Source organism: Anser cygnoides, chromosome 9, assembly GCF_040182565.1.
Source record: "Anser cygnoides isolate HZ-2024a breed goose chromosome 9, Taihu_goose_T2T_genome, whole genome shotgun sequence".
Taxonomy (NCBI): domain Eukaryota; kingdom Metazoa; phylum Chordata; class Aves; order Anseriformes; family Anatidae; genus Anser; species Anser cygnoides.
Genome location: NC_089881.1, coordinates 8,343,453 through 8,361,461, shown reverse-complemented (window position 1 = coordinate 8,361,461; position 18,009 = coordinate 8,343,453). Strand labels below are relative to the sequence as shown.

At 45.6% G+C, this 18,009-nt stretch overlaps 1 protein-coding gene and 1 long non-coding RNA gene across 2 annotated transcripts; one reads left to right on the top strand and one right to left on the bottom strand.

Annotated features, from left to right (window-relative positions):
• Window positions 1–73: 73 nt before the first annotated feature.
• On the bottom strand, window positions 74–4,738 carry LOC136791436 (uncharacterized). Its single transcript, XR_010833523.1, has 3 exons — window positions 3,695–4,738; window positions 2,511–2,546; window positions 74–980 (listed from the first exon to the last, which is right to left on the bottom strand). It is a non-coding gene; the product is annotated as an uncharacterized lncRNA (long non-coding RNA).
• LOC106040279 (lysophosphatidic acid receptor 6-like) lies at window positions 2,258–5,916 on the top strand. Its single transcript, XM_013188045.3, has 2 exons — window positions 2,258–2,467; window positions 4,754–5,916. Exons 1-2 carry the CDS (start codon window positions 2,358–2,360, stop codon window positions 5,727–5,729), a joined length of 1,086 nt encoding a protein of 361 aa, XP_013043499.3. The 5' UTR covers window positions 2,258–2,357; the 3' UTR covers window positions 5,730–5,916.
• The last annotated feature ends 12,093 nt before the right edge of the window (window positions 5,917–18,009 follow it).

Here is an 18,009-nt window from a genome sequence, read left to right as displayed (position 1 = left end):
GTGGATCCTCTCTCTTCTCAAGCAGAACAATTATTTTTCTCACTGATTAGACTCTGATTTGAATTAACAGAAAAACACCATGTCTCCACTGCACAATCCTGTGTTGTGCAACTGTTACTGATTTGGCTCCCGGACTGGAAGCATCTCAGCAGCTCCAGCGCCATACTGACATCCTCCCTGAGAGCCAGGACCACCGGCTGAAGACCCACGACCACGGCCGTGCTGCCTGTGGTGCAGTCCGGTGCCTGAGGCCAGCAGCTGGCCAGCAGCACCTCGGGATGGCTGGCATAGCTCAGCACTGCAAGGGGAAAGCTGGCCCCAAGGGCGAGCGCAGGGAACCAGCAGGGCTTCACCAGGGCCACCTGCACGGCCTGAAGGGGAGAGGTATGAGCGGAATCCGTGGAGATATGGCAAAGTCATCAAGGCAAGTCAAAAACACGTGTGAAACGACTCCTTCTTCAGGAAAAAGGAACAAGGTGGCACATTCAGCATCAGGTGGTGCTTTGCTCACTGGTGGTGTCATCAGTGACATGCAAAGAGGTGCCAAGAACAGAGCTTGCAGGCTGCAGCCCTCTTCTCCCCACCATGCAGCAAACCAGTCTGCAAGAAGGGAGTTGGCACACTTGGTCTTGAGGTCCTACCGAAGAGTCACAGCCCATGAGCACAGAGGAGGGCCTATGGTGAGAAACGGAAGGTACCTTGCCGGCCCACAGCTTCCTCAGCCCCGCATCACAAGTTATGTTTTTCATCAACAGCCTGAGAGTCCTTCATGGACTATCCCAACCTTTCTGTACATTACTCACACTATTTCATTTCCCCCTTGCCACCAACCCTCAGCATAACTTTTTTCCACTCTCAGTTTTGAAGGGAGAAAATGGAGAGGAGCCTTCATACCTCATCCATGTGCATTGGTACCACCCGCATGCTGTCCTGGCCATTCTTTCTCAGAATCCTCCCTAGAAAGCTTCCCAGGATGTTCGCTGGAGAGAAGAAAGGAGGTAAAAAAGAAAAAAGAAAAAAAAAAACATCCTGGCCCTTGGTACTGGCTGGATTGTGGTGTGCCAAGAACGACCGTGGCGTTGCTGCTTCCTCATCCTCCCCTTTCCAAAGCATCTTTCTCCAGACATGCAGCCACACAAGGCTTTTGGCCAAGCATATGTGCTTCTGGGCAGTCTCTGGAGAGGCAAGCAGCACTTAGGTAGCATGAGAACATACATATCAAAGGGAATATGAGAGAGAACAGAAAACCTCAAGTACATGAGGGGAAATGCATGCAACGGGGGAAAAGAACACACTCTATAAGCACCGGTGGCCGTAAGGACTGGCATTTGCGAACACAGGACGGGCAGGAGCACAAACTGGTCTGTGATGGCCAGGCTCCCGTCCCATGCTCACAGCAAGGCTGCCTCAGGCCCCTGATGCCTCCTCACGGTAGTGGTGTCTGCCTGTGGATTATTTTTAAATATCCAAAATGCAGTGTTACAAGACCACAATGGGATTAATAGAAGTGAAACCTAGTTGAGGACAAGATGAGTTATTTTTCACCACCGCCGCCCTCCCCCCCTTTTTTTTTTTTTAACCTTGAGTCACATCAACTAAAATACCACACAGAAACCCCAAGGTACTATTTTTTTCCCCTCTTCCCCAACAGATGCACAGTTTTTATTCAGCCAAGACTATCCTTGGTTTTGATATTTAAGGGATAGGCAGAAGATCAAGCAAAATCACTTCCTTAGCCCTTCTTTCCATCTTCGGTAAGAAGATTGCAAAAATGCATGCAACGGGCAAAAAAAAATCTTTTTCCTGTTGCCCCTGAACAAAAGCAGCACCTGACACTCTCCGTAGGTACATTCCCTGCTAGTAGTATAAACAGATTTAAGAGTAACTGTTTTTTTTTTTTCTTCTTCTTAAACACCAATTGAAAATGAACATATCAAATCACCACTGAAAATAGAGAATCTCTTTTTCCGTTCCGGTATCGTGAAAAGTAAGAGAAATTGACAGCAATAGCTCAGGGTTCAGCTTAAAGCACAAACGTTTCAACAGCTAACACTCTACTCACAGATGTTACATACAACCCCTAAAATCCTGTTTGTAGAAAAAAAAAATCACAAAGGTCTGCAGGGCCAGAATTCCTTTCTCTGTTACCAGAAACTGTTCTGAATGGGTGACTCAGAGAGACGCGAGCCCCGCAAAGCAATCTGTTTACATCCTTAAATGAGCTGCGTGTGACACACTACGTACATAGCGCGTATGTGCAGCCAGCGTGGGGAAACCATTGCTGTAATGGAAGTGCGATGACACGAAAAGCAGCAGCTCTTCATGCCTTCTAACATCAGCACTGACTGTCACTTTGCATGCAGCTCACTCTGCAGCCTTCAAAGAAAACACGAGACTCAAGAATACTACAAGCCAAGAAGGAGAAAAAGTCCAGGAACAGCGCTACAGTGCTAGAGAAAGCCCAAAGGTAAGATGACCAGAGATAATATTTCATTGTAAGGAAACCGTACCTTAGAAGCTTTCTTTTCTTCTTCTTGCTACAAGATCTGAAAACAAAACATATTTTACATAATTTGGTTTCCTTATAGCATATTAACTTTTTTTTTTTTTTTTTTAAGAATGAACATAGCTACCCTTTGACATTTCCTTCTTTTGTTTAGAAACCAACATGACAGGCTATGAAATGCCTTTTTATCGTAACTAATTTTTTCTCAAGTAAAAACCTTGGTAAGAAGCTGAAATGAAAGGAATGAAGGAAAAAAAGGACTAATGTAATCTCCTACAGGGGCAGTGAAGTAAGGGCCTTTGTTGATGTTTATAACTTTTCAGGAATTCCTTAATTATCTTTTCATCCCTTCGGCTCTCAGTAGTGGGTTCCCCCCCTCCCCAGCATTAAAAGGCCTTCACATGAGGGGTGGGATCTCCACAGGGAGAGCAGCACACTGTGTCGGTGAGCCCAGGCCACCCTTCCGCACAGTGCAGCACAGGCTGCCAGCATAACCCCACCTGAATCTGAAGGCTCAGTGACCCAACACAGCTCCCAACAAAACCCCAAGCCTCAAGGCTGCAGGAGGGCTGAACTCCCAGGCACTGAACATCACCGGGGATGCTTCTCCCTTCCAGCCACCCAGATTCCCCCAAGCGCAGGCTTTCCTGTCCTTTTTTATTTGGGCAAGGGATTTTCTTCATTTCCCCTCAAACTTCCCTCAGTCCCTCGCAGACGGCGGCAGAGCAGGCGCTACTGACGGGGCTGCTGCCCCTCTGAGCCACGTCCCCCCATGCTTTACGGGCAGTGGTGCTCTGCCACGAAGGAGGCCACGAAGTGCTTTACACAGCCCGCAGCACTGCCAGGTGGGGCTGCACACCTGGGCAGGCAGCCTGAACAAACCCTGCGCCTGCTGCAGCAACACACAGCCTGCGGACCCCTGCGCCTGACCCCAGCAGAGGTGTGCTTTGCTGCACCTGCAGCCCTGCCAGCAGCCTGTTCTCCTCATCAGGCTGGGTTTCTGGGACTGGCTTTCTCATTTCTGTAGCATAAACTAGCAAACTTACAGAATCATATAACTTGGCATCTGTGTGTCCTCAAGGAGCAAACTGCCAACCTTCCCTTGCTTTCTAATTGCTAGTTTTTATCCAAGAATTGCATTTTCTTTATGCTGATCTTTCTCTTAAAGCAGAGCACAGGGGAGCTTACCTCTGAAATATCAAGGAAGTGACTTGATCTGCAGAACAGGAGCTTTTACTGCACAACTGATGACAGGTTTCCCAACCTGAAATAAAACAACATCAAGATCAGTAACTCCTGTAGGAAAGGCACCATGTCAAAGTAATAACAGCTACGGAGCACCAGATGAAGGTGATTTCTGAGCACTAGCAGAAAGATCTTTAAAAGGATTTATTTACAGGTTACATTTGCTGTGAAAGAAATGTCTAACAAAGAACCAGGTATTCCCTTGTATTTGCATTTGTAAGTGATTCTAGCAGAGACCAGGACTGCAGAAACCAATGAGAGCCTTCCTGGTCCTTATCAGGAGAGTCTGAGGGCAGGGTCAAACCAGCACCCTTCCTCTAAAAGAGAGAATTACTTCGTGACCCCTGCTCAGCTGTGTCTGCCTCAACATTTTTAGTCCCCTCTTTGTGGAGGAGGGGAAATCTCTGCACTTTTGCTGCCACCTCTATTTCAGCAGACAGCAGTTTATCAGCTGTGGTAAGTCTGGCTGATTTAAACAAATGCTTGGGTTCTTAAGTCTCATTTTTCTTCTGAAGACTATAACTGTTTGAGTTCTTCACATTAATAAATACGAGGAACCCTTGTGCTCTTGGCTCCCCAAGGTCTCTTGTGATAGCTTGATCCCAGAAACCTGATGTGGCTAATTGCCTCCATTTCTTTAGTTCATGTAATCCTGAAAGGAGGGGCTGGTGCCCAGTGTTTGCACAGGGATCACACCATTCCATGGGGATGGTGCAGACACCTCCATACTCTGCCTAGCCTAGTTCAGGGTAGTGGGTAGTAGTGCAAGCAGGGCTTGGACCCCAGAAAGCCTTGCTCCTCCTTGAGGTGCAACCTTGCTCTAAGATCCCTTGGGCACAGTAACTCCATGTTACTGGGAGCTGCAATTCAGCACGCACAAGCCCGAGATGAAAAAGCATCTCCAGGTCTGTGGACACCTACAGACCTCATTGGCCTTTGTACCAGGTCTTAAATGCGATCTTCGTTCTTCCTTGTGGTGAAGGTGATTTTCTTCTCTTGCAGTATGCCTGGAGATACGAATCACAACAGTACCAACAACATCAGCCCCGAAGTAGAACTGTTCCAGCTGATCATGTACACTCCCACGTTTACCCTGGGATTGCTGTTCAATGTGATGGCATTGTCGTTCCTGTTTTTTAAGGCTAAAAAGCTGTCAGAATCTACAGTCTACATGATAGCCCTCATCTTCCTGGATACTTTGCTGCTGTTCACTCTTCCATTTAAAATCATTTCCTATCACCATCCAAACACGTGGGAATTGGGGTCTGTGTTTTGCTCCATCTTGGAGAGTCTTTACTTTGTAAACATGTATGGCAGCATCCTCATCTCCCTCTGCATCTGCATAGATCGCTACATTGCTATCGGGCACCCTTTCACGGCTCCCACCCTGCGATCCACCAAGAAAGCTGCTGTGGTCTGCGCTGTCATCTGCCTGGGGGTCTCAGCTGGAACTGTCTCTACTTTCCAATTGCATGACGAGGGCCACAACATCTCATCCTGCTTCCATAACTTCTCCAAAAGCACATGGGAAAACACAGCCCTGTTCAGCGCCCTGGAGACCACCTTCTTTGGCAGCATGACAGCCATGGCCTTCTGCACCGTTCAGATCGTCAGATGTCTGAGAAAGCGCAGGAAACCAGACAACCCCCAGACGTATGCCACCAGAGCAGAGAAGATAGTAGTGGCAAACTTCATCACGTTTTTGGTCTGTTTCACACCTTACCATGTGACATTCTTCCTGTACTTTTTGGTGAAAAATGGCATCATGCACATGGCTTCTCAGCCAAAGCTACGAGACATCCTTCAAATCACCCTTTGCTGGGCAAACTTGAACTGCTGTCTGGATGGGGTCTGTTATTATTTTGTTTTAAAGGAGTCCTTGGAAAGCCCATTACAAAAGAGTGAAAGAACAGCCAGAAAAAAGCTTGATCCACATGCTACATTTGGAGATGCTTTCACGAAAACAACAGGATCCTGAACTACTTATCTAAATTATTTAAATATTCAAATCTGAAAATATTTCACACACACACAAAAAAAGACAGAATGAACTCCATTCCCAGGAGGCTGCTCCTAACTTATTTCCTTCCCATCCACAATGTTTTATGTTGGCATTTCTGGAAAACAGAAATGGATTTTTTTCCCATAAATGGTTACGCATATCACTTTGGATTTGATTCCTCTTTATTTGGGGGGGGTTGGGGGAGGGAAGTGTTGTCTTGTACATGGTGGCATTTTTCACCCTCCCTGTCCACACCACACCTGCAATCCCCACAAGCCTTCAGTAACTACAGACTTGGGTTGCAAAAAAACAGAGATACAGAGTTTATGGCAAAAGGCTGCCAACTAAATTCTGTTGCCTCTCCTGCCCCGATGACATATGCTTACATTCACACACACATACGCATGCCAGTTTTAGATTTGCATGTTATTTAAAAAATGTGATCGTAACTCTAAATCCAAAGGCAGCTTTAGGTTAACATGGGCACAGCAAGACCTCCGTGCTGTTCTTCCAATGGCTGACTTGCTGCACAAAGTGCAGTCCTTTTTATACAAACCCTGCCTCCACCACTTTGCACTTCTGACTGATATTGCAATGACCCCAAGTCCCAGGTAGCCCAGATTTAGAGACTATCCCAGTTCCAGATTTCCTCACCAGCTCCTCTCCTTGCAGACTTTTCACATATTTGTTCCTTCCTGCTTGGCTACAAAACTAGTTTCATGAACAGAGCCAAACCAAACAAGAGCACGCAATAAAAAGCCTGAGCCCAGCGTAGCAGCAAACACATGAATCTGAAGAAACAACCCCCACTTTGCTGGGGAGTAAGATAAGAGTAGCTCTGATCCCCAGAGCAGCAGCCTGCACCATTGCACCCCAGGGGAAAGCAACCTTTCAGACCTCAGAGGAAGCTAAGCACTACCACTTCCCAATCAAATAAGGCAATAAAAAATAATCCACTGACAGTTGCCTCACACATCAGTCAGTTACCTCTTATCAGTGCTCACAGGCATCCAGATAAACCAAATGACAACGTGCTCCCAGCCTGAGAGAGGCAGCTACTACTGCTGCCCCTAGTGCTACTCCGGGAGCCAACAGCCCCCTTCCCAAGGGACGAGGATGATGACAACCAAAGCAATTAGTTTTCATACTCACATTGTGCTGGATCCTTGCAATATATCTTCTAGGCAGGGCTATAAATCCCAGCCTTAGAGCTGTCTTTTCTCTGTACGCTTGTGAGAAGGACTATGCACAAACCGTGTGTTGATTTCTTTCCTGAGCTGCCACCTTTGTATGGGGAGACCCCAGTGTGTAGAAGTGAAATATTCTGAAGTTGATGCATCTATGTGTGAGACCGCACCAAAGAAATCCAGTTGCTGAGCAGAGAAACATGAATCTGACATAGACATAAGCGTGAGCATCTTTTTGATGTTCAGCATGCAAGTCATGCTTCTGAGGGTACATGTCCTCGTTACGTCCAAGTGCATGAAAATAAAACCAACCAGGATACTGCAGCAAGTCTCTCTCCATAATACTTTCCACTTCCCTTGACTACCCCAGTAAATTCAGAAACTCTGGCTAGCTTCCCTGCTAGCAGATACTGAATCCTCATCACCTTTGTGTTCATAACTTACCCCTTAACAAACTGCACTTCAATGGACAAAAAGGTTTTACTACTGAAATTTCAGACTCCTTTTAGAAGAAGAGTAAGCAAATAATAGAAGAAAATAGTGTTCAGAAATAGAAGAAAATCAGTGGGCTATGCCAAGAGGTCCTCCAATTTAACTGATAATGACTGAACACAAGAACAGAGATTTTTTCAGCACCTCACAAGGTAGAAAATGCCAAAGTATATGAGGAAAACAATTTCAATTGCATTTCTATAGCCTGAGGCAGCTCTATTAGTTTTACTGACATTACTTTGGGCTTACACTGCTGTAAATGACACTAAAAACTGACCTGTAGTTTTATGCTTCCTCTGTTGATCAGCTTTTTTTTTTCCCCCATTTCCTGCTATGCCTGCCCCTATTCATTTGTTGTTCTTGGTCCCACAGATCACAAAGTAACTTTAATGGTAATTTCACTTAAAGTGCTGGTGGACAACACAGATTAATATTGAATTTAGAAATTTTTGGCTTCCTGGCCAGAAAGAGATTTTGGCACGGAAGAGATTTTGAACAAATTAAGAATAGTTGAAAGTGTATGGACAAGTTAAAAGTGCTTGTGGCATTTCTTCTTCTCCCAAGCCCCATCCTATTGGTTTCTGTATTGATTTTTTTCCCCCTGAAATAAAGAGGAATGGAAGAGCTGTTGTCTCCCCACAGACAGTACAGAGCCAGCCACTGCCTGGGTTCCCTGCCTCTGCACATGACTCACAGTGCCCCTACCAGCTCTGCGGAAGCAGTGACTACCAGGGCAAGGTGACGACTTCCATTCTAGATTTCTGGGGGAAAATTATAATTCTGCAAAGGCAACATTTTCCATTCTAAAGGTCTCAACTGGATCTTCCAGGCCTCTGAACAATCCCTTTCCAACTCAAATCAGGTATGCTCTGATCCTTTCCCTTTGCTATGGTAGGTAGCTGTAACAGCTTATTCATTGGTAGAGCTTCATATCCAAATCATGACACTGGGTATCTGGTGAGAAATCTGCAGAGACTTCCATTTGCACCAGCAGAATATTGAAGACATACAGTGCTAAGAAATAAAAGGAAAAAAATCTGAAAACCTGCAATTTAAAGCCATCACAGGCTTTCCAGAATACTGCTAATGATTTATCTGAGGGAACAAGAGTGCAAAATCCAGGATTTGTTTGGAATTGATTCAACCCTAAGAACTGAGGATTTATTCCTAACATATACAGTTCTTCGCCAAAAATCAAGTCAGTTTATTTAGAAAGAATGAGAGTGGGGGAGGGAGTCCTGTTGCACAGCGTTTTTTATCCCCACTTGCACTTCATTCTGCGTTCGGACAGTGAAAGGGGAAGGGCTTAAACCAGCACTGAAAGCATAGCGGGTCGCGGGATGGGCAGGTGAAGCTGCTCTGCGGAGGGACTTTGCCCAAATCCCTGGAATTCAAGCTGGAAGGAAGCACCTGGTAAGCTGGGACGAATCCTGCTGTGGCAAGGCAGCAGGTCTCAGCGCCCACCCGCAGCACGCCTGGGCACTCGGTGCATTCAGGGCCCACCTCGCCTGGCGGGCTGCCTCACGCCTCTTCCACCCGGACATGGAGCTGACAGCTCCCACCTGTCTTCTCTTATTTCAGTATTTGTCTTAATCGAAATAAGTGCTTCCCTTTCCTAATATTATCACCCAGATGTACCTACAGAGGTCAGTACAATTCCTGCTTACATATAATTTTGCAGGCCAGTTGTTTCGAGAGGCCTTTCACAAAACACAGTTTGAGGCTTCCAGATTTCTTGCTGGGACACCTGTCTTGCAGACATTCATAGGGTTTATGCATGAGTAACTTTCTTACTCACTCATTTGCATGTCTCACTAAGAGACTGGACACTGTGTTTCAGCAGATTTGATATTTCATACTTAAATGAGCAAAATGTCCTATCTCCTGCAGCCTTACTCATCTGGGAAAGAAGTCAGGCTTTAACTTAGGTGTCTACCAGCCCTGGGCATCTGTCCTCTGCCTTCTAAACTTTCCTTATAATACAGCTATTAGCTTGTGCTTCAGGCTCAGAAAGTATCTGTTTTGGTTAGGAAAGAAAAAGATTTATTAGAAAAACACCAATATTTGCACATAAGCAAGAAAATCCCAGCCAAAAATTTTATCTCCCAAAAAGAAAGGATCAGCCCAGATTCCAGGCATGCAGTATGCCCTACAGATTTCACTACTGCTTTTTGTGATTTATCCACATACAGTGAAAGGAACAAAATATTTGCCATGAGCAATGACACATCTGTGGTCAGAAAGTTTTGCATGCATACACTCCTCTCTAAGAGGTTTTAACATTTCTGTTGGCAATGAGGTGGGTCAAAATTGTCCTCTGATTTCTCAGCAGAAAGAAATCACCATGAGAAAAAGATGTACATACAGCACAGTAGATGCTAGGGAGAAGGCACCTGAGAAAACCCTCTCTCAGACGAAAAGTGTGAAATAGCTAATTTTGCTTTGAAAACAAAATAGCACAAAAGAGCACAGGCAGAAATCACGCCCCACCTCACTCCACAGTTACTTCCCTACATAGCAAAGCTGTGTGTGTGCTGTCTACATCAACCGCATTCACTGGTGGTAGTGATGCCATGAGATAGAAGTCCCATGAAGACACAGTAATGTCCTAAGTGCCATGACACAGTGACAGGAGCACTCCCATTGCTGACTTTGCCATGATGGAGACAGAGACACACAGAAGCCTGGCCGTGCCTGGTTTCAGTGGGAGGATGCTCTGCCTCTCAAACGTGATCCCTGCAGCTTGCTCCTGGATTTGCAACTGGCCAGTGTGCAAACTACAATGCAACTGAGTGCAGCAGCCTGCCTTACTCAGCCCTGTCTTATCACAGAATCATAGAATTGCGTAAGTTGGAAGGGACCCCAAAGATCGCCCTGTTCCAACCCCCCTGCCAGTGGCAGGGATGCCACCCACTAGACCAGGATCCTCAGGGCCTCATCTTACCTGGCCCTGAACACCTCCAGGGATGGGGCATCCACAGCTTCTCTGGGCAACCTGTTCCAGTGCCTCACCACCCTCTGAGTGAAGATTTTCCTCCTAACATCTCATCTAAAACTCCCCTCTTTTAGTTTAAACCCATCCCCCCTTGTCCTGTCATTACCTGCCCAAGCAAAGTTGCTCTCCATCTTTTTTATAAGCCCCCTTTAAGTATTCAAAAGCTGCAATGAGGTCACCCCAGAACCTTCTCTTCTCCAGGCTGAACAGCCCCAGCTCTCTGGGGGAAGCTCTCAGTCCTCATGGCTGAGATTGCCCCGGCCCAGGTGCAGCACCCTGCATTTATACTTGTTGAACCTCATTAGGTTCACGTGGGTCCACTTCTCAAGCTTGTCCAGGAAGGGATTGCGTGGCATCCCTTCCTTCTGCTGTATTGACTGCACCACTCAGCTTGGTGTCTTCTCAGTGTCTTAATCCTTTCTTCCCTTTTACATGTCTCTTTCTTCAACTCCAGAATTTAGAGGCACTGAATTCTCTAGAACAGCAAAGACTTTTCCCTCCACTGAGTTTGCTCGCTGAGAAACCTCTGGCAACAAACTCCAATGAATAGGTGCCTTTTAGCTACTACAGAAGGCAAAGCACACCTACTACTTCCCTGTCGATCCTTCAAAGCATCTCAATTATTCCTCTTATTCCAATTTTTATACACTGTCACTCCACAAGAATGACATTTAACACATGTTCTAACGTGACAAAACAACTGCTCTGGGATATCAATACACTCAAAACTCTATGAAGAATCACAAATGTTTCCCATGACGAAAAGCTGAATCAGTGCCATTAACAGACATCAAAGGACATAAAACATCTCATCTACTATATGCTACAAATTCCTTTTAATCCTTCTCTCTATTCCAAGACAAAAAAGGCATTAAGCTGGGATTATACCTGAGAGCAAATATCAGCATTTTAAAGCTATAAACATGGCAGTTGATTGTTAATCCAAAACTAAGCATTGCAAACCCAGGAAATCCATTTTAGATTGCACTTCAGAGTGCATCAATGCAAATCTGACCATTCCCTGTTAAGTGTTAACTTTGGGACTACAAGTAAAGCCATCTCCCAGAGAGTAGCACCTAACCTGGTCCCACTCGGCCAGCCACAGTAACTGAGACAACGAAGGACACTATTTGAAATAGCTTTATGTAGTTTAAAGAGGAGCTTAGAAAAGCACGAGAAGTTGCAGATGGCAGACAAGTCCGACTTTATTCGTGACAATAGGAAGTGCAGTGGCTCAAAAACATCACAGCTGGAAGAGGGGAAGAAATAATTGAACAGGACTTTCAACAGAACAAGTTTAGAGAGGCTATAAACCCCTGCAGATAGGTTTCCCTCATGAAGAGTGAAATAACTTGTTATTAATAATGAATATGTTTATGTGGACCATTTTATACGAGTAGTGAGAAGACAAAAGAAAGGCTGATCTCTGAAATATGTTTTCTCACTCTGAGCTCAGGCTCTTGCAGCCACTCCTGCCTGCAGCTACCCAGCAGGCACAGACCTACTGGGGAATCTAAGCAGTCTCCCCTCCTTGAGCAACAGCCAGAGTGCATCGTGCATGCACATCCTACGACATACGTCCCAGCTGCTCCGTGCCCTTGTCCCCACCACTGCCACTTAGAAAGGGTTGGGTCTGCCCCAGCCAGGACTGCAGGGAAGCTGCTGACAGTCTCTTATTTCACCAGTGAGAGCATCCAGATCAATGACAGAAAATAATGCAAAAATCGTAAGAAAGGAACTAGGTCGTACAATTTAAATCAGTCTGACACACTTTGCCTTGTGATTCTTTTTGATTCAAACCAACAAACAAACAAAACATGTTAAGAGGAGTAGGTTGAGGTAATGTAATGGGCTGGAATGCCATTTGCTTCATAAACCACTCCATGCAATAACTGCAAGACAAAATTTAGCTCTATACTCAGCAACAACAGTGAGACGTTTAATACCCCCCCAACTTTTGCAACTAAAAATAGAGAGACAGAAATAATGTTAGGTTGTTTTGGAACAACATGGCAGAAATCAAGCAGTAGCACTGAATCTTATCCTAGACTTCATTCCGGGACATAATCCCAGCATTCACACTTATTATATTTCATGCTATTATGTGGTTTTGCTCTCTTAAATCAGCCTGGGTCACTTGCCTTGGGATCCCCACATATGTCTATTAAAAACCATCTTTAAAAGTTGTCCCAAATCTCACTCCTGTTTTTTGACTATCAAAAATCTGATCCTGTGGGTAAATATTTGGACATTTAGTCTACCAGCTTGTCCAACTTGCACAAGGCAGCCAGTCTCCATACTAAACAATCATGCTAAACAAGAAGTATTTTGTTTGCATCAAATGAAGTGGTTGTTTTTCCAGAACTCAGCTGCATACACACAAGAACCTTATTTTCAACATTCTTACAAGTCACATTAGGTCTATGGTCCAGCTCATACCTAGTGTTTACATGTCCTTTAAGCACAGATACAAACAGAACCATGTAGGTCACATTCACTTACCAAAGTTTTGGCAAAACTGTCCACGGTACAAATTATTTTCTTAGATAAATAAAAAAACGTCAAAGCAGCAAAGCTTGAAGGTCATCCTGAAGGAGCTGGGAGGATGGAAGAACTTTGCAGATCAGCTTGAGTGCACCTAGAAGTCTTGCAACGTTTTGATTGTTAATGAAGTCAGAGCGAAGTATCAACAGGCAAGTTTCCCAGTTTCAATGAGATGGAGAAGAGGCACTGCAAGCCTGTAGAACGTGGCAAACATTCTCCAGCGGGCAGCCTCCTGGAGCGAACAGGCAGCAGATCCAGCATCCATGGCTCCACAATTCACAGCTTCCTGGGAAGAAGCAGGGTTGCAAACATGGCTGCAAACAGCACGGGCAAATTTTAGTTCTTAAACAGCTACGTTTGCCCTCTTGGAGAGATGCTGGGGCAACATCTCTGTTAGACAGGTAATTCACTGATAAAACTTATATTCTCTGTATTAGTGCACCCCACTCTCATTACAACCATGCTCCCTCAACTTCTGCTGCATACTTAATCCACCTGAAGTTCATACCCCTTTTCTATATCATGATCAGTAGCCGTGGAAATGCAACCAGTATCCCAGAGGATTAGAGTCTGTGAGGGTCTGACTGAATACCCAGTTGCACTCCATGGGTAGACTCTAATGGTCAATGTTCAAATGAGGAATAAGTAGTAGAGGTGGATCACCTCTTGAGAAACAAAAGGTCTTGTTTTCATGCAAATAGCATTTGTTAGGAAGAACAATGAAGGAGAAATAAAGGAAAGTTAGAGATAAAGCAGCAGAACCCTTTTGGGCTGAAGGTTTTTTCAAGAGACATCAGCTGCTCTTTAAACTGTAAACAAAACCTCTGGGTGTTTTGGGATTTGCTTTTGCAGCCCTAGGTGGGAGCTGGTAGACGCAACCAAAGCAAGTGTCAGATTTGCTCTTTCTTTTTGTCACTAAACTCCTAGTCATATGTTCAGATGAGGACGATTTTCAACATCTGCTACCAAACTGTTAGAGGAGAAAGAAATTTTAAAAAGAATAGAAGAAAGAAGAAAAGAGAAATGAGGTAAAAAGTATAGCAGTAGTAAATAACAGCAGTTCTCCTTGGCAGGTGCCCAGCTCTGAAAAGCTGCTTTGGGAGAACTTGGCAGCAGCACCCTCGCCCCAGTGCAGGCGAGTGCTGGTTGAGGGAAACCGTGGAGGGCTGAGGCAGCACCCCGTGGTGGCTGCAGGGGCTGACCAGGGCCAGCTGACGAGCAGCCTGGCGCAGAGGTTGGTACAACCCGCCGCAGAGGAGGAGAGCATTCACGGCCTTTCTGCAAGCACTGGTAAATCAGTGGGGAAAAACTCCTGCCCTTGAACTGGCACAGAGAGAAAATGTCAAGTGACAAAATGCAGTGACAGTGCTTTGAATAAATCATGCATTTTTTATGTATTTCTCTTCCTGGCTTTGCAGGTTTTTTCCATGTTAAGCCCTGATGACATAAGACAGCTTTTTTTTTTTTTTTTTTTCCTACAAACTGCAAATTACACCACTGACATCAGAGCACAGCAAGTCACGCCCAGCACCCACTGCCACACAGCATTTCACTCGGACTGGGGCAAGCTGCTGCTTCAACCACATTTTTGAAAATGACAAAGCAGTGGCAAGTGACGAAGCAGTGACAAATGGCAAAGAAATGTCACTCTGCGTGGTGCTGTACTCCCCCTGAAAGCACACTGCAGCATCAGCCCTTCCTCCTCGTGCTGCCCTCTGCCATAGCCAGTTTGTTCAAAACAACAACAACAAAAATCCATGAAAACCAGCAATGCCATATCATCCTCTCCCCAGAAAAGAACAATTCTGAAATACTTTCCTAAATACAACACAGAATTTGGGATCTTGCCTCCACAGGGAGTCCCAGGTCCCTTACAAGGGACAGGCCACGGGCAGACCACACCTCAACATGGTGGACTGGGGGTTTCTTTTAAATATGGACAGCAAAGAATTTCTCTTCTTTCTCCCCAAAGCTATGTGCAAAATTCAAGAATAGTTTCAGTCAAAAAACAAACGAATAAACAGCATTAATTTTAAAACTTTCTAAAGGATCCTCACGGGAGGATTTTGCACAGAAACACTTGCAGCTCCCGTGACAAAACACACCCAACAAAGCTGTGTTTCTGTGAGGAAAGGAGGCAGCCTTTGGCACTAAATTACTTGTTTTTAACTTCCCCACTTACTTCATGCCTGGGTGAGCACCAGCACATTTACACAGGCAGATTCAAAACCACGAGTGAGGAGGATCGGAGCGCAGGGAGGCTGGCGCATGGCTCCAGCCCCTGCCTTCCTGCAGCATGGCCGCCATGGCCGGGCTGCAGGGCGACCAGGAAACCTGCCGGTGCCGGGGCTGTTTGGGGTGCTAATGACATGCTGATTTATGCAAGCGGCCCCACACGTTGTGGTACAGATGCTCTGCGGCCCTCAGCCCAGCTCCTTGGCTCTTCCAGTTATGCAAAAATAGCTGAGCACTTGTGGCTAATGAAAAATTGGGGGGCAAAAAGCAAACTGAAGATTTAAAGACCCAGTTATTTCCTATGGGCGAGCACAAAGTCCTGCTCTGGGGAGAGGCAGCATTGCAGAAACAGCTACGCTCCATGCTGAATGAGTTCAAATTGTCAAGGAGATTAATGCCAAATATTTACCCTTTAGTGCATTTAGTGCAATTAAACAACTTCATCCAAAGTACTGAATGAAATCAAAGTGCATTTCCTTTGTAAACCTCATTACCGAAGTGACGTGCCTTCCTCTCCCCACTCAACACCTCAGCCAGCAGACTTGTTATTTGGTACCTGCTGTTGTAAAGGCAGTGTGGTTTGGTTTGCTATTTGCTGGTCCATTTCATGGGCTAACACTAAAGTACTGTGGTGGGGAGGAAGAGAGAACATTTATATTCGTGACATCTTAATTGAATTTTTTTTTAAAGCTGCTATAAAGCCCAGAGAGGGATAGTCTGAAACGCTTACTGCAAACCTGCCTCATGTTTCAAAGGGGCCTGCGCTTCGGTAGCGCTCATTTTCCTCAGGGAAGCAGATGGGCATTGGTTTTAAACACCCTCTTTCCAAATATTGCCAAACGCCCATCAGAGTGCTGTCACCAGGCAATTCACCTGCGCTTCCCCCCCAACACCCCGCATCCCTGCGCACACCCGGGGTGGAAGCGAGAGGCGGCCACGAGACATGTCCTCACCTACACAGATCAGAGTGACCAAAACAGGGAGGGAGGCAGAACTTGCTCCATGGGCCTCCCTGTGCTTCATGGATCCTGGGCTCAGGCACGTTACACAGAAGCACGCTGCAGTGACCTCCACTGTTTATCTGTGGAATGTCTAACAACAACGCAGCAGTCGACTGTACTGCTGAGAGATATTTGACCTAGAAAGGAATGAGTCCATTCGGAGACCACGCTGGACTCAGCCAAGCCATACAAATTACTGACTGAAGCTGCTGCTTTCAGCACTCAAAACCCAAAACAGAGCCATGTGTGAGACAAGGGTGTTTCCAGAAGGCATCCGCAGTGTCAAAGCAAGTCAACTCATGTCTGCTTCTCTAAGTTTTAACATACACCAATTTATGGAGAAGGGAGAATAGCCCATGTGGAGTGACTTTTGTTCTAGCAGGGGCAATCGCAATACCACCATCTGAAAACAGTAAGAAGTAGCTGAAGCCTGATCCAAAGCCTTTATTTGCTGTTACCTCCTTAAAAGAAAGGTGAACAAAACCTGCAGAACAGCAAGACTAAAAATTAGTTGTTCCATGAATAACGGATAGAAGAACAGAGTGACATCCTAGGGAAATTTCTTTAGAAGACAGTGAATTTTAATTTGAGAGGTTTTCTTCAACATCCTCCGATCAGTTGTCCTCTGTTTTGAAGCTTCCTTCCCTGGTCAGACTATGAGAGTATTTCAATCATTGCATGACATGATTTCAGCTCAAATACAGATCTAAAAGCTCAAGTATGAAATTACATAGTTGGCCTTTTAGATTAATTAATCCAAATGAATAGAACAACATCCTGGCTTCCACTGGAGAACATCTTTGTGCTAGCAAGAATGGTTAATTAGAGCTGGCACAAACACGTCCCACATTCACTATGAATGATAATATTCCCAGAGCAAATATTCTCAGCCATCTTAAGGGAACAGCTGATTCTGGATTGTTCATCCCCACCCACTTAAGGTTTCAGGAAGACTGAAGGAGTTAAAGTGTTGGCAACTACAGAGTCCATAGACCACATGCTCTTCCTGCTTGACTAACATACCCTGCTCCAGCCTGTCCTTTGACGTGACCTGCCTACAACAGACGCGTATAAGCATGTATAATCAGTCTAGTTGCAGCGCTACCTTGCATGTTATATCAGCTCTGCAGCATCCTCCCATTTCCTCCCAGTGCAGACCAGTTGTGAGGCTGAGGCTCTGGGATGCACTGCAGCACCCTGGTTTTGCAGGTGTTTCAACAAGAGACACTTCTTGGGGACCATCCCCTGTGGTGGGCATCACATGGCACCCCTTGGAATAGCCCTCTCTTGGAAGATGGGCTATACAAAAGGAGACTTATGTGGATGGGGAAAGCCAGTTAATAATCACCTGGAGCTGCTGAGGGGGGTGGCTCTGGCCTAAAACAAGATTTTCCATGAATAACAACAGAGACACTGGAAGCAGCAGCCCCAAGCCAGCAGGCAGGGGTACACGGCTGCTCAGCACTTACCTCCTTAGCTGCAGGCACAAGTCAGAGACCCCGTTGCACATCAGAGTGATCAGGTCCAGTCCTCTTGCAGAGAAACAGCAGCGTTCTGTGTACATGGAGCTGTTACGCAGCCGACAGGAAAGGCAACAGGCAGTATCGCCCTGTCCCGAAGTCAATCTTGTTTTGTCAGATACCAGTCATAAAAATACCTGATACATGGGGGCATTCACATTGTCTAACTTAGAAGGCTACAGTAGGAGTGAACTCCTAAACTGAGCACTCAAAAATCACCCTCCAGAAATACCCTTATCCTCTAGAAGCAAAGGTTCCAGTTTCAGTATGACAAGTTGGATA

Coding starts and splice junctions, on each gene's coding strand:
- LOC106040279 (XM_013188045.3), top strand. CDS start 2,358: ATGCAGCTCACTCTGCAGCCTTCAAAGAAAACACGAGACTCAAGAATA. Junction 2,468..4,753: donor GTGCTAGAGAAAGCCCAAAG/GTAAGATGACCA, acceptor CTTCTCTTGCAG/TATGCCTGGAGATACGAATC.